Source organism: Pezoporus occidentalis, unplaced genomic scaffold (genome assembly GCF_034315485.1).
Source record: "Pezoporus occidentalis ecotype Australia unplaced genomic scaffold, CSIRO_AGI_Poc_V1 ctg37, whole genome shotgun sequence".
NCBI lineage: Eukaryota > Metazoa > Chordata > Aves > Psittaciformes > Psittacidae > Pezoporus > Pezoporus occidentalis.
The window spans coordinates 3,726,156-3,742,406 of NW_026915691.1; the positions used below are offsets into that span (position 1 = coordinate 3,726,156).

Genomic DNA, 16,251 nt, shown 5'->3' on the forward strand with positions numbered 1-16,251 from the left:
CTGTCCTCAAGCAGATCCAGTGGTGCTGGAGCCTGAAAGAAAAGCCCGCAGCGGTCAAGAGAAGAAAGCTCACTGCAGCCTGAGCTCTTTGAAGCTGCAGGAAGGCTGTGACTGGAATGCATTGTGTGAATGGTGTTTCTGTAGGATTGTTTAGAAATGCTGAAACACTACACTAAGTCTGCACTGAACAATCCGGTTTACTGAGAGCATAACCCCCCGATTCAGGCTGCCTGCTTTAGGAGCTGCTGCTTGAAATTCTCCATCAGTTCAGGTGCAATCTTATCAGCGGTCAAGTTCTTGGCGTTCAAGATCCCTTCGTGTGCTTCCTGGAAGAGCTGCTTCCCCACCGCCTCTTCCACCCGCCTGCGCCACGCTGCCAACTTCGGCCTCTCCTCAAAGAGGTCGTAGCCAGCACACACAGGCTGCGGAGAGACAGCAAGAGAACCCGGGAGTGAGTCAAACAGCCACTGACAGGGATGGGACCGGGATGAAGCAAGATGCTTTTGGCTCAAGGCAGCAGCGGGTGGAACTCAGCTCTGGTTCTTAGCTCATAGGAAGCAAGAGGTGTAATCCGCAGCAGCTGCTGTCTCCTGGGACATGCAGTCAAAGAGCTAACCCAGGAACTGGCTAATGTGGAACAGAGATCAAGAGGTCTCTTTCAAATACCTGTACTTCTCCTGGTTAGTTTGTGATCTCTCTTTCTGGGGAATCCTGTCCATACTTCCACAGAGAGCACTGCCCTGTCAAAGTAGATGCTCCCTGGCAAATTATGCTCCAAGTTAGAAAGGAACAAGGTTTAACTCCACTAAAGAGTTAACTGCAGAGAGAAAGATCTGCCCTTAAGGAGATGGTGGTGCCTGGCCTGCCCACAGCCCATTGTGCACAGCCAACAGTGCTCACCTGCATGAGCTCCACCAGTGCTACCAGGTCCGCCAGGGAGATCTCGCTGCCTGCGATGAAGGGCTTGTCCTGCAAGAACTTGTCCTCAAACTGCTTCAGGACAACGTTCAGCTCCTCAGTGGCACCTTCCAGTTTCTCTGGAGGAAGGGGCTGGCCTGTGAGGAGGGGCAGCAGCACCTGGCAGAGAGGAGAAATGAGCTGCTCTTCACAGGTTTCCCTGCAAACTTCACCCACACCCTCTCACTGCCACTTCCGAGGACCCCTCACCAGCCACGCACTGGGATAACTGGTACCCCTGATCTCCTCTGGCAGGTTAACATTGATGCCTGCCATCACTTCCTGCCTGTCCTGGTCCCCTCCCTAGAAAGTCTGGAATCTCAGCCACGAGAGTCTCCTCTCAAGGGAAGGCTGCATCATCTGCAAGCAACTGCCTCTTCTTTTCCAGTATGAGCTTTGTTCTTTCCATGGTGCTGGGCAGTGGGCTGTGCCTGGGGACAGCTGCTCACCCAGCACAGGTTTGCTCTGCACCTCACAGAGCTGTGGCTCCACCAAGAGGGATTTGAGCCACTTAGTTGGGCTCAGCCAAGCAGCCAAGTCAATTCAAGATCTGGTTTTGTTCCTGCCTTGTGTATTTGCTCCAAAGGGCCCTGCGCACAGAAGGGCCGTTGCACTCACAGCCCTTAGGTTTCGGTATATAACGTCTTACCTTCATTAAGAACAGCTTGCTCCCCTTCCCACGGATGTTGACGTGCTGCCATGACAGGTACTCATCAACCCTAGCCCTTTTCTGCAGGTCAGATGGGTACCAGTGATCAGGAGTCTTGAATTTCCGGACCATGTACAGGAGGATTGCGATGCTGCGCAGTGAGCAAGACACGGCCATGAGCTGACAATGCAAGTTTAAAGCACTTCCTCCTTTCTTCCCCCCCCCAAGTTGTGTACTGCTGGACCAGCAGCAATGCAAACCTGATCTGAGTCAGGAGCAAGTGCAGGACACACAAATGTTAGTGGGGCACAGCACATGAGCTTGTGCTGGCTTGACCAGCGAACGCACAGCACACTGGCAGAACCTAAGCATTAGGGTAAACAGCAGTGCAGCAGGGGGTTGAGCTTATTTGAACCTCACCTCTCTGCTAAGGTGAAAGAACCATCCCTCATGGCAGGCACCTTCATCAGCAGGTTCACCTTCTGGAACTCCTCTGTCTTGTGCTCCCCTGAGGAGGGAAATGAGATCTTACTTGACAGTGATGCTCAAGACCTGTCTGCAAACACCTGAGGAGTCCATGGGCACCATCGGGCCTCAAGTTCCTGGGTTTGATTGCACAAACACAATCTTGTGTAAGTTTAAAAGCCATCAGAAAGTGCTGCAGGGTGAATAGGGAGTGGGCCCTGTGATGCCAGCTTACGTGCTTATTGCCTGTGCCCCAGAACCACCTCTCAACAAGGGTCAGAATGGTTAGAAGTCCTTTCATACCAACAGCACTTGTCAGCTCTGGGCTCTATCAGCTCTGCATTTGTGCCTGGAGGTACCTGTCCCATGCAAACACAGTGCAAACACCGAGCACCTTGGAGGAAAGGGAACCTGGCGTCAGGAATGTGAACCCCAAGGACAGTGAGAAAGCAGCTGGTTTTGTTCTTTGGGTAGAGGTTTTTTTTCCAATAAATGGGATTTATAAAAGAATGTATAAATGTAATTTATATTCAAGTCGATTTTTAGTCCTCAGATGAGAATAAATGTCTATGATTCCATACAAAGCCATGGGTACTTCATTACAGATCTATCAATCAGCTCTGACTTTTGCATATCCTTTATCAGAGCACATATGGATTTGAGTTTGCTTTTAAGTGATCTTGTAGGTGCCTCCCAAAAGGTAGGCAGAGTGAACCTGGCAGGAGGAGGTGCTTTGTTCAACAGAGGTCTTGGTGTGCTCCGTTACATTTATACCCCTTCCCAGGAGCCTTGTTTTATGTGACTCGTTCATGCCAGCCTTTTCCAGCTGCTGGCTTCAGTCACACGTGTGTACCTCTGTATCCAAGCTTCTCTAACATCTGACCCTGTGCCATGTCCTGCTGTGTGAGTCACCCGAGGATCTGTGCCAGGAGAGGTGCTCCCAAAGCTGTTTTAGTTTTCCGAGTACTGGGAAATCAGATCAGTGACTATTCCCCTTCACTTGGCTCACAGCCTGTCTCCACCACCCCCTTTCACAAAGCTGCTTCCTCCATGAGGTGCGCCCATTCCAGCTCCTCAGGTGTCCCTCCAGTGTCACGATGTCTCTCTCTTCTTGCTCTTGCTACCTATTTCCTTGAGACCTACTGGGGGGGGACACATTTAACCCACTGGCTCAAAGCTGGGTGTATGTTCCCTCACCTGGTCCTTATATACAGTGTAGTGAGGCCACGCATTCGGGGCTGGTGTGCCCATAGTTGTGTGCCCAGCAGCTGGGTGCAGGAGTGCTTCCCCACAGCTGCAGGAATGGGATGTGCCTTTAGCATTCCTGTAATCCAAATTACCCACCTCACATCCATTGACCAAAAGCAAGCACTGATGCCATGGGACACAGAGCATTCAATTTTCCTTCCTTTCAGTCCCAGCCTCAGTATTTCAGTTGTTCCATTCTCCTTGCTTGCCTGCCGGTCTCATCTCCTCTGCACCAGTGTCCCCCAAGTTCATGTATTGGGGAAGAAGGGGAAGGACACCAAATGAGCCTGCCCCCAGCTACAAACAGGAACAATGTCTTTTCTGGCAGGACGGGTGGGAGGAAAGCTGCAGTTAACGTGCAGTCAATGCACAGGGGATCAGGAGCGCGGGGGAACGCCCAGAGGCTGAACCACAGCAGGCCTGAGGTTTCTTTGAGTCACAAACTGGAGGTTCTTTTGTTCTTATATCAACTTCTGCCAGAGCCTTCTCATCTTTCGCTGGGTTTAAGCATTACTTACCGAGGTATTTTTACACCCAGTACATTACCTTCTTTTCAACTCCAGGAGCTCTGGAAAGGCTGAGAGATTGCTTTTACCGGCTTCAGTTACAAAGAAGATACTGATCTTTGGGCATCCTTTGGTGAAAATACTTGATATCTCTTGGGCAGGCTCCTACCAATGATCAGTTGGTTTTCATACAAACTAAACCACCTTCTCCTCTCCATTGCTCAGCATTCAGGCTGCTGGCAGCTGCCAGGTCTTGCTCTGCTGCCTTCACTGTCTCTGCAAGCCTGACCTCAACCCTCTCAAAACAAGATGACCACAAACAGCTTGACCGGATGAACACCCAGAGGGGTGTCAGCCTGTCCTGCCCTACAGCACATGGGGAGCCACCTGTGAGCTCTGAGCGTGAGGACCTTTCCCAAGGGGCTGCCAACCCCTGCCAAGGGGACAAAAGCAGCTCAGGAGCAACCGCTGCTGCTCGCCAGAGTGTGAAGTTTTCTGAGGCAGCTGAATCAGCGAGCACTGCTCACCTCGGCTGTGCTCGCCCGCACATGGACATCCCATCTCTGCTGCTTTTGCTTTGCTTCCCACCTGAATGGGGAATGGCCTCACATCCAGAGAGCCATTTTCTGATGGGGTGGGGCTGATTTCAGATACCACAACACCACAAACCTCTGCAGGGTTGTACTTGTTGCAGAGGCTCCCTCCCATAGCACCAAGGGGCAGGACTGAGCCCCCGCGTCCCATCCGCACCGCAGCTCTGTCCAGGGAGCCGGGTCCCGCAACCCCGGAGCTGGGACCCCCCAACCCGCCACAGGCCCCGGCCACCCCCCAGCCCCGCTCACCCTTCATCAGCTCCACCTGCTTGAACTCGAAGGGGATGTTGTTGCTGCGGGCGAAGATGTAGAGCGCTCGGCAGGGCTGCGAGAGCAGGTCCAGGTACAGCTCCAGCCCCATCCTGCGCCTGATGCTGGTGCTTGCGCTGGTGCCGCCGCCGCTGCTGCTGCCGCCCGTCCCGTCGGGCCAGCCCTGTGCTCCCGGCCGGGGCGGAGCAGCCCGGTCCCTCCCGCAGGGGCGGAGCGCAGCCCCCAGCGGGGCTCCCGCCCTCCGCGGTACCGGCTGCGGCCCAGGACCCGGGTCAAGGGCCGCCCCTCGGAGCGTGAGCGCCCGTGGCGGGCAGGGCTGTGCCCGTAGTGCCGAAGGGCAGTGGCGATGGCACTGCCTCAAAGCAAAGCTCCGACCAGGCTCTGCTGAGTCACCCTTGAACAGGGCTTGTTCTAACAAACTGCCCTGAACCGCTTCCATAAGGAAGCTGAGCTGATGTAAGGGCACGAGAGGTGCTACAACCTTGTTTTGCTCATGGGAACTCACAGCTCCTGCGTAAGAGGCCCTTACGCTTCTGCTACTCTGACACTTGCCTGGGACCCCCGTGCTGCGCAGAAACCACTCGAGAAAGCAGCCACACAGCACAGACACACAACTTCACTGCTACAAAACAGCCCCACATTGCTCCTTAGAGGATACAACCACCCTTTCTGACATCCATCCCTCAAGATTCCCAGCCCTCCATTTCAGTCCAATGCCATACATCAGCCAATGCAGGTGTACATTCATTTTGTCTCACAAAATAGTAAGTCAGAGCCTCGGCGTTTCCTACTGAAGGCCTTGCAGGGTAGTTGCAGGCTGCAGCTATGTGGCAGCTCTAAGCCTTCTGCCAGGAGCAGCTAAAAATACCAGTGGCATGTGTCAAATACAGAGTTAAGGCTTGTGGTGACACCAGCTGACTCCAGTATGCATATTCATTTTAGACATCAGACATTGCATAACTGCATTAACACCAATCCAACACTCACTAATACCTGCTGCTACCGCTAGTACTGAATGGTGGAAGAAAGAATGCAGGCAAGAGAACTGCAAGAAAAGCACAAAAACCCCTTCCACCACTGCCTCCATCCTTGCACCCAGGAAACGTTATCAGACAGTTTTAAATATACATTGTATTTATTTAAAATTAATTATTACAGTCACTTCAGCCTAGAGCAGCTCTTCAAACACGTTTCTGCTCCAGGCACCATGCAGGTGTTTGTGTGGTGGCAGCTGCACGTGCAGTAAGCCAGAACCATTTGCTGTCCCAGGTCAGAGCCAAGGCACAGGCCTCGGTTCAGTTCCATCAGGCCCACATTCAAGAGCTGTGTAATGGCTCCTCTTTACTGGTGGCAGTTTCATACACACCGTAGGATATGATGTGAAGTCCTCTCCAAGATAACTGTACCTCAAAAACATTTTTTTTTTTTTTAACCAGAAGCTGAACTTTATTCACAGTGACCTTGAAAGGGGAACCAGGCCTGCGGTTGACTTCAGCGATGATAAGGTTGAGGAGCCAACCATTCAGAGACAGTGTTTAATTTCTACTGTGCTGAGTAATAGTCCATGACCTGCCCCATTCAGCAGCTCCTGTGCCACGAAACAGCCTCCTCAGCATCTACTCACTCAGGCTCGCTTCTGTGCGCGCTCATTCTGTTCAAAATTAAAGTTGAGAAGGTGACTGAAGATGCCCCTGGTTCAGAGCCGCACAGAAGGGACTTTGGGGAGCAATGGGACATTTTAATAATACTTTTTGCCCTAATTCTCACTTCTACACCTCAAAATCATCATTTTTCAAGGACAGATGTTAATCAGGAGCCCTCAAATTGGAGCACAGAACACTAGTCCAAATCACACAGCAAAGAAAGTCCATTATGGATCCCCAGTTTACCCATCTGGCAAGTTAAATGCTACTCTGCTTTTATCTGAGAGCTTGTTTATAAACCTTCCCACTTGTTTATAAAGGAGGGCCTGCACAAAATACTTCCCTGGTTTGGAATACCCAGCCTCTAGTCAGCATGGATGTAATTTGCAGTCTTAAAACTCTGTATGACAAAAGGGTTAATCTCTGCCTTTTGTTTGCCTTCCTCTGGGTAGTTGCCAAAATCCCAGCTCCAGAGTTAAAGAGAAAGGCAGAACAGAAAAAGAAACACCAAGAATCATAGAATCATTTAGGTTGGAAGAGACCTTTAAGATAGAGTTAACTATACACTTAACATTGCAAAATCTAGCACTAAACCATGTCCCTAAAGTGCCACATTTTAAATACCTCCATGGATGTTGCCTATCTTTCCTTTAACATTTCCTCTTTCTCGCTCCACTCACCCTTTCACAGAGTATCTCTTAATGATGCAGCCACAAATGCTGACTTTGCAATGAAATGGAAATGTCCCGGTTAAAGGAGGCTGGACACTGACACTTGTCCTAGTTATGATTTGCAATTTCCTTCCCCGTTTCCATTACCTTGACTGTCTTCTGAAGGCTACACAGAGCTTCCTCATATCGCTGCACCAATGGCTTTAATGAATTGCCCTTCACTGGGTGCTTCTTGATATCTTGGATGCCAGCATCCTTCAACATCCGCAGAAACCTACGTTCCTACATAACAAAACAGACACAGGAGATGAGATACCACGCTGCCCATCACCTAGAATACAAGCACATTTTGCAATATGCTGCCTAGTTAGGAAAGAATTGAAGTTTCCATGTACAATGCTCAGCTGACTGGAAAAGGGAGGAAGTAGAATGAATCTTTATCTTCCTTATGCCCCTACACGCGTCCTTATCAAATGAAATCCCACACCATCAACCTACCTGAATTCTAAGGACCAAGCTGAAAGCAACACCCGCTTTCCCTGCACGAGCTGTTCTTCCAACTCTGCAAATGGAAAAGGCAGTATCAAGTCAGTTTAGCCATACAGTTACTGCCATTATCAGCTCCAAGAGTCTGATTCTGAAATTCTCCAGAATCACTTACTTAAATCTGATGGTTTTTTGAGGTTAACACAGCAGGAGTAGCCCTATGTTACAAAGGATGATCATTTCCAGTGGCTGTTCACAGCTGCTGAGCCACTGCAGTTTTCTGATCATCTAGAAACCCAATACTCAGTGCTGCCCAGGACAGGATTTCTAGCTCCTGTAAAATACATTTTCTGTAATAGGGTGCTAGTTCTCTGCCTTACTCTGGTGATGCTACAGGCTTAGTTTTCATTACAAAGCTATTTGCTTATTAAAGTAAAAATAAAAAATCCAAAGCTAAAACCCCTTTTCAGTGCATGTCACTTTGCCAAGTATTTCAAAGTAAACCAAGTTCAGACATCTTCCTTTTGTTCCTGGTTATCTTACCGGTGAATATATGTCCTGATGAACTGCGGCGCATCGTAGTTTACGACATAATTCACTGCTTTAACGTCAATCCCTCGTGCAGTGGCATCTGTGCTGATTAACCTGTTTTTAAATGTATAAAAAGTCATTTTCAAGTCACATCTCTTGCACTGCACACACAAGAGTAACACAGGTGAACACAGCACAACTCTTGCTAATCTCTGTTCAAAGTGGGCAGCCAGCCCCTGACCTCTGAGCAGAAGATCTGAATGGAAAGTCATTCGTTAGTGTCACTGGCACTATTAGCTGCCTGCAGACACCCAAGCATCACTGCAGGCTTATCACCTGCTGCTGTGCATTAGAAGTTACTGGGTGTTTCCAGGTTCTCCAAGCATGTCACACTAAGCCAGGTGACTCCCACCACATTAGAAGTCACAAACCTGCAAGCTATCTGGACGTTCCATAAAGGCACTGAACTCAGACAGTGGGGTGCTAAATTCCAGCAGCCAAGGAGGAATTTAAGCACCAGGTTTTGATAAACAGAAAAATCAAGAAAATAAATATTTACCCTTCTTCTCGGAGACATTCCACAGATTCAATCCCATATAGCTACCGAAATCACAAAGCAAGTCAAAAACACAGAGAGAAGTAAATCTGTATGCCAGTCTTATCAGGCATTTCTTTGGTAGGAAGTACCAACGACATTCATACCCTTCCAACAAGTGCCAGGTGCCAAGCACACAATAACTTAAGATTTTCAGCACTGTGTGTGTTCTGGGCAACTACATGAATAAGTTGCATTTACTGCTTGTTACAAAACAACAGAGAGAAATTCAGATTGAGGGCAGATTAGAACAGGCCAAGTTACATGCAGGGCAAACAATTCAGAAGTCACAAGTTCAAATCTCACACCCGTGTCATAAACTGGTTCCTGCAGGCTTTGAGTACAGAGGACCCCATTTAATTGGGCTCTTGGTTCTACTTAGCTTTCCATACCAGAAGTAGCCTATGTCATAAGATGTGCAAAACCCCCCTCATTTAAGATGCTCACAGTTGTATTTTTCCTTGTTCAAACTCCTTTATCGTTCTCTGTCTCTCATTTGGAGGTAGCAGAGAAGAAAATTCAGCTACAGGGACTCCACCAAAGGCTTGAACCAGCAGGAATAATCTGTAGGTAAATGGGATCCAACAGTCACTTCTTTACCTCTGTAACACTACTTGACAAATACCCACTACAGTGATCTCAATATATTCACCTGTGAGAAGCTTCTCTGGAGTTGGTAAAGCACAACACACGGGTAAATTTCATTGTCAGCATGAAATGCAAGAGGAGCAAAGGCTTGGAATTCAGGTCACATGGCACATAACATTGCTGCAGTCAAGAAGGAAGAAGTTAAATTACTCCTTGTCAAGGCAATCTTCTCTGAAACCCACTACCTGCCTGTGACCTATGTAGGCCTGGCTGTTTTACAACTGACTAGCAGCAGCAAAACAAGCCCCCACAATACCATCCCCTTTAAAGTCATAGTTACAGGATACAACACAAGGTGGAAATGGGAGATCTGTGCTGTTCTAATGTTCTCACCTCTCACAGCAAGTAACAACCTGCACTGCCTTCCTGCCTACAAGGTGACCTGTATCTACATGCTTTGAAATACGTGTTATACTTATGGACAGCTGATAAGTGCTACTGCATTATTATTACTTCATCTCTCCACTCTCTGTTGCTGGTAAACTTAATTCTGCATGAAAAAAGTTAAAAAAAAAATAAATACACCAATCAATCCAGTCTTCACACAAACTAATGAGAAAACAAATGTGCAAAGGTAGAGCTCTCTGTGTCAGAAATATTCCAAACTATTTCAGCCAGCACTTCTGTAAGGCAAGGAACCATAGCGTAAAAACAAAACTATACACTCCAGAGCTAAACAAATCTTGGAGTATAATTTATTCAAGAGAATTAATGTCATACCGAGAGCCCTTCAGGGAGTGTGTATTTCTTATTAGTATCTTCATCAGTCTCCGTTTTTTTCTCAGAATAGACAGATGTGAAGAGGCGAGGCTGGAATAAGTCCAACTGCTGCAGTTTCTCTGGGTCCTGGGTCAGCGTGGCTGAAAACAGCAGTTTCTGTAAGGGTATCTGAGGATAGCAGGAGCTGAAATAAATGGCACATGGAAACTGAGCTTTGAAGATGGGACAAAGGAGTTCCTCCACGATTGCCTTCAGATGATGTTCTGAAGAAAGCAATTAACCTTTTCCTGCCCTAGGCCTTTCCTGTACATCTTTTACACCCTTGTTTTATGGTGCAGTTCACAGACAGAACTGATCAGCACTGTCAACCAACTGCACAACCTGTTGCCCCGGACACATCCTTGCATTCTAGCTATCCATGTCCTTGTTCTAGTTGCCTCCTTCCTTGGTCACTGATCGCAGTTTCTGACACATTTCTACCATGCTGTATGAAAACAGCAGCTGCAGATAAAGAATTTTCTTCCAAAGCCATTACTCAGCTTGCCAGAAGGCATCATTACAGTTACTGTGCAAATGAATCACACGCTTCAAGTATTGGCGCATTCTTTTGATGTTCCTTTAGCCTAGTTAAGGAAAGCTTGGAGAACACAATACTTAGGCTTCAGTCTAAAACATCCTCTAACATCAGCTGTTCAATGCCTGCTTTTCCAAAGCTGCTTTGAAAAAGCAGCTGCCTTACTTTGGCAGATGTTTCTCAGAGTAAGGAAGCTTTGGGAATGTCTGTGAGAAAGTATTGTGAAGCAGACAGTAATGTATAAGTGCTAGTGTCCATGCTATCAGTTCAAAGAAATGCATTCTGCAACTCACCTGGCTGCTGTTATAGGCCCTGGTTTGGTCCTCTGAAAAAGCATGCTGGAGCCAGAGTCATTTTCTACTCGGAATGCAGCTTTGACAATTTGGTTCAGACAGTTCTGGTGCATGTCATCGATCATACGGTCAGCTTCATCTATGATCTGAATTCACGAGGATGAAAAGCACTACTTGTTAAATATTGTCTAGCACTAGGGAGCTTTTGCTTTCCTTTTGTATCTATAACAAGTGAGCCAGAATGTAAGATAATGCAAGCTCCCAGCTAGCCTGACACTCAAAAATAAACACAAGTTCATTTGTGCATAAATCCATGTCTCTGAGTAATAGAGAAAAATCTCCATCTCCTAAATAATACTGTAACTATGCTTCTGCACAGACTTCCATACAGTGGATGCTACAACAGGCTGATAATTTACCTTGACTTTGACCACCAGTTAAGTCTTTACTCTGAGTTTGTGTTTGCAAGAGGCTAAGAGAGAAAGGGAAGCGGGCAAACACTTCAGTCTCATGAGTTGGAATAAAACATTTCATCTTAAGACTGCTTCCTGAGCAATTAAGTGCAGACCAGACCCACTCCAACAGAGAAGTACTTATGTATCATGCAAGAACAAAGCAGGAATTACAGCTGTAACAGACACCGCACTGAGATGGGAGATCTGTGGAGCTGACTCACCAGGAAGCGAAGCTGTGTGAGGTTGAACCCTGGGGTCTGGTTGATGTGATCTGTGAGCCGCCCTGGTGTAGCCACAATAATATCAGCCAGGCTGCAGTAGCTTGTCACTCTGAAAGAATAAGCAGCCATTAGTAAGTTTCTCCCTACACCACAGAGTATGTAATAGAGATCCCTGGTCAACAGGCTATAAAATTTTCCTACTATTTAATTAACAGAGAAATAATAACATTCCAATATGCACTTTACTTCAGAGAGTACACACAGTCTGTGCTGGACACTAAACCCTGTTTTCCATTGTACTGCCTCATTTCAAACAGAAAGCACTGCTCTTTAAAAAAAACCTTAATTGCAACAAAATCCCATAACAATCATTTGTACCTGTGGGTACAAGGTTAATGTTTGCATTCTACTCAGCTGGCAGAGAACTTCAAAAATCTAGTACAGTATCACTGCAGAAAAGGGGCAGTATCAGGCATTTTGACAAAGACAGAACAACCAGTTTACCTTATAAACCCACTATCCAAAATCATTATTGCATGATGGTGTGATGCAATAGCCTGTATTTTGACCTCTGCTTATTAAGTAGTTTACAGTCTCTATAAACCTTATCAAAACCCTTTTAACCTACTTTTTCTGGACAAGCATCTCCTGCTCCTTGGCAAATGATTTCTGGCCAGTAATCAAAACAACCTTCAGACCTGTCCCATCAGTGTAAATGTTGAACACTTTACTCACCTGCAAAGAGATGAGTTTTGTTAGCCACAACAAAAATCAGTCAAAGTAATACTTCCCATTATACTAACAACACTAAACCCACTGACAGGTCTTCAACCTGCTTCACAGAACAGCAAAGGCAGGTATTGACTGCACCAGCCTTTCCCTCACCCAATTCTGCTCAGAGAGAAGGTGAAGAGCGCCACATACCTGTTGTGCCAGCTCTTTGGTGGGCAGAACCACCAAAGCTCGTACTTGACAAACTACTCGATCTAGCAGAACCTGCCAGAACAAAGGCCAAGTAAGTCTGTGAAAGCAATGGGGAGCTTTGTATCTAACCTAGTGGGAAGAAATGGGCTTGATACATTCACATGAAGTTTCATACTTCCTTTTTACTCCCACCCTCCCAACTCCTCATTCTTTGTCTGCTAACTGAGGAGTGAGTTACTAAGACAAAGCAAACTTACACAGTTCCCTCAAACAGCTCCGAGCTAAGTATCTGTTGCTTTGCATCCCCAGATTCCTTGGCTTTTTGACCTACTCCCAAGTTCAGATTTCACTTGAACAAAAGCAACCCCATTATTTTTCCCTGCAGACATTTTGCTAGGGGTAAACTCACCTGGACTATGGGTATGACGAAGGCCAGGGTTTTACCACTGCCAGTAGGTGCAGAGACACAGATGTCTCTGGGGCGGTATCCTCCCTGCCCCAGCAAATACCCATTGGATGCACTCTGTAGAATAGCAGGAATCACCTCTGCCTGAACTGAACAAAAATGGAAACAAGCAAACTACAGAGTTAAGGTATCCAGAAAAGCAATTAGATACAATGAATCTGTTTCCACATGCTGTTGTTGCTACAGATATAAGAGATGAAGAAACCAAAACCAGCTCTTCCCAGAGATGCTATCTGGGGTTACCTAGCCCTTTTTCACTCATGGCAGCTCAGTACTGAATAGAGAGATATCCCTCCAAGGATTCAACTACTTCTAGTGCTCATCTAGGATGCTACTGTGTTAAATATTGTTTTCAACTCATATCTGTCATCTTGTTCTCACATTAGGGTGGCACTGGGCAGATTTAAAACCTGTGAATATTTGTGTGTAAGCATCCTTTCACTGTAGTACAAAGTACTCTTTACATAAACACAAAATAAGCAACAAGGCTATGCAGCCTCATCTGCCAAGCAGCAAAATGCATAACTACTGTAGCCTTTGGAGTAAGTCTGCTGCAAAACATACAGCTTTGGCTGTCATGCATGAATTCCTTCCCTTCCCTGCCCCATGACAAACCCTGACAAATTGGCCAACTTTGGTTTATCTATGAAATTTAGCAGTGGATCTAGGTCTGTGACAAGAGCATACTCCACGATGCATATGACTTCAGTGGACACCATCTTTACCAGACGGCGTGACACTGCTTGATTCATCTACTATGAAGTGACAGAAGCTGGACTTGAGTTATGAGAAAACACAAGCTGCTGCTATCAGCAACCTGTTAAGAACTCCCAGGACAAAATAAGCAATAGCATTTACATTAAAACGCTATGTGACAGCATACTCTAAAAGAGAAGATACATGCTGGTTTTCCAATATAACACTAATGGGTCTCTGATAGAGTCTAAGCCTCCAGGCTCAGACAGACCCAGTAACTGCCTGAAAGTCAGAGATCCCACCTTCTCTCCTCTCTCACTGCCTCCTCTCCTTGTCACTGCTTCCAGCTGTGCCTTCTACTTAGGAGCTGACACTTAACTGCACTTACTTGCAAAACTGGTAAAATAATGGAAAACGTATTTTTTGTTTTTCTTGAGTTGTTTTCTGCTGCTTTAATGAGTTGTTTGGGGTCTCAGAGAGGACCACTAGCAGCAGAGATGGTAGAAGGTAAGGAACTAAAAGCACATGCCTTGTAACAAGGAGATAAAAATAGGAAGACACAAGTAACACCTCCCCTCTTTTGGCAGCTGTGAGCCATTACTTCAAACCACCATATTTTGTTGAGCTGCACTTATGACTTGATAACAGACTTCAATTACTCAGCCTATAGAAGCTTTGAACATGAAGGGTTAAAACTAGCGCAATCACTTGAATTTGTTTTGTGTTTTACTTCACTGACTAAACAAAACAGACAGCAACAGAGTGCATGAACTACATAAGTCAGTTTAGAGAGAAACAAAGCAGTATCAAGGTACCTGGAAAGAAGGACTCTATCCCATTCACTTGCAGCTTTTTCAATAGTCGAGGATGAAGTCCTGGGATATCTCTGATTGGAAACAGATTATCTTTGATACATTTTTGCACTAATTTGGGTTGAGCAAGCCAGTGTGGTAAGAAGGGCTGAACCTAAGGTGTGGGAAAGGAGAATTAAAAAGCATTTTTATCATAAACCTGCAATACCGTATGTAAAATAAGCTGCTAAGATGCATGTTCCTTCCTGACCATCCTCAAAATTCAGTCAGGCTGCTTACCTTCTGCACTGGCTTTCTATCATAGTCTCCAAGAACCATCAAACTGGAGGGTGGAGGTTTTGCCTCTTCCTCTGAAGCTGCTAAGGACAGCTCCTCCTTTGGGCTTTGATTTCCTTCAGCTCCTTCACTGTTCTCCTCCTCCCTTGTTTCAACTCCCTCTGTTTCCTCATCCCTCTTCGTCTTTTTAGAAGACTTACTTTTAAAGTTGCTTCTGTTTTCATGTTGTTTGATGTCTGCTTCAGAATCTGGAATTTGGGTAACAGGAATGCACAGCTACAGGTCAGAACATGCTACAGAAAAGGGATGTAGGAAACATTTTATAATGCAGGACTCCGGCAACAACTTGCAAGCTCCTCTTTCTTCCTAAATTCAAGTGCAAAAGCCAAACATTTCTTCCTTAGTCTGGAGACAACTGAAGACTGAGGTGACATGCTTCCCTCCTTCCCTTATGCTAAACTCACCCTCAAAGGCTGCAATATGGGTCTTTCCCCTAAAAAAGGAATTATTTGGGGAACATATTAAGCAGAAGTATCAGGTAAATTGCTCAAAAGGCAAATTATGTCTACTCTTCTGTTGAGAGCTGTCAACCGCAATGAACCGAGATCCTACACAGCCTCAATTTATCCTTACCTGATTCAGACCTCTCTTGCAGCACTTTCGATTTCCGTCTGTTTTCTTTCTTCTTCTTCGAGGGAGTGCTGCCATCTGCTGACCCCTCACTGCCCGCGCGGTCCTCAGACGGGCCGCGAGGCCGTTTCTTCTTTACCTGCGTCTGCCCTGCCGCACAGGGCTGCTCTTCACTCTCACTTTTCCTTTTTCCTCGCCCGGCTTCACCCCCGGGGCTCAGCCCCGCTCCCCCCGGGCACAACTCGCCTTCCTCTCCTTCGGCCTGCGCTTCCTTCTGCTTCCTCAGCTGCCGGGCCCTTGCCTGCTGCTGCAGCCGCTCCAGCAGGACCCGAGCCCGGTCCGGCGCCTCAGGCTCCTGCTCCTCTTCCCCGCTGTACCTGAAACAGCCCAGACAAAACCCCCTCAGGCTCCGGCACGGCCCCACCGCCCCCTCCAGCCCCACAGCACGGCCGCAGGCAGGCCGGGCCCAGCCTCACCTGTTGATGCAGAACAGCGCCATGGCCGCGCCGCGCGGGCGCACGGAGATGACGTCAGCGGAGCCCACATGGCGGCGACGGAAAGCGCCAGAAGGCGGGGGGGGGGGGGCGAGGAGGGGGCAGCACGGCTGAGGAGAAAAGGCGGGAAGGGAAACGGGCCTCATCATGGCGGGAGCCCGGCCCGGTAGCACGGCACTGCGGGGAAGGGCTGGCAGCACAGAGACGCGCTACAGGCCCCAGCACTCCTTCCTTGCACCAGCACAGGCAGCTGGTACAACACTGAAGGGAAGTTCCTTAAGGAGCAAGCAAAGGGCTGGCCCAAAGACTGCTTCTGCTGTGGCAATGGAGGCCACAGCAAAATGCCTCAAGAGCAACAAGAAGCACTGAAGGGTCTCTGAAGCCCAGCAAGGTAAAAAGTCACTTTGGAGTGTTGCCAGGCACCTGCC

General features: G+C 47.4%; 2 protein-coding genes across 3 annotated transcripts; both read right to left on the reverse strand.

The window, feature by feature from the left end:
* Nucleotides 1-177: 177 nt before the first annotated feature.
* Nucleotides 178-4,942, reverse strand: GSTT2B (glutathione S-transferase theta 2B). Its single transcript, XM_062631370.1, has 5 exons — nt 4,668-4,942; nt 2,027-2,114; nt 1,607-1,757; nt 901-1,077; nt 178-422 (listed from the first exon to the last, which is right to left on the reverse strand). Exons 1-5 carry the CDS (start codon nt 4,777-4,779, stop codon nt 222-224), a joined length of 729 nt encoding a protein of 242 aa, XP_062487354.1. The 5' UTR covers nt 4,780-4,942; the 3' UTR covers nt 178-221.
* An 862-nt stretch (nt 4,943-5,804) lies between these two features.
* Nucleotides 5,805-15,900, reverse strand: DDX51 (DEAD-box helicase 51). 2 transcript variants are annotated; one of them, XM_062631371.1, is made up of 16 exons: nt 15,806-15,900; nt 15,333-15,706; nt 14,703-14,947; nt 14,427-14,577; nt 12,859-13,004; nt 12,450-12,521; nt 12,154-12,260; nt 11,526-11,634; nt 10,850-10,995; nt 9,983-10,166; nt 9,267-9,382; nt 9,062-9,178; nt 8,032-8,133; nt 7,501-7,564; nt 7,150-7,284; nt 5,805-6,339 (listed from the first exon to the last, which is right to left on the reverse strand). In XM_062631371.1, exons 1-16 carry the CDS (start codon nt 15,826-15,828, stop codon nt 6,313-6,315), a joined length of 2,118 nt encoding a protein of 705 aa, XP_062487355.1. In that variant the 5' UTR covers nt 15,829-15,900; the 3' UTR covers nt 5,805-6,312. The 2 variants fall into 2 exon arrangements, 1 of the variants encoding a protein (XP_062487355.1); XR_009967145.1 differs by lacking the exons at nt 5,805-6,339; nt 7,150-7,284 and adding an exon at nt 7,664-7,822 and having other exon boundaries at nt 7,495-7,564.
* Nucleotides 15,901-16,251: the final 351 nt, after the last annotated feature.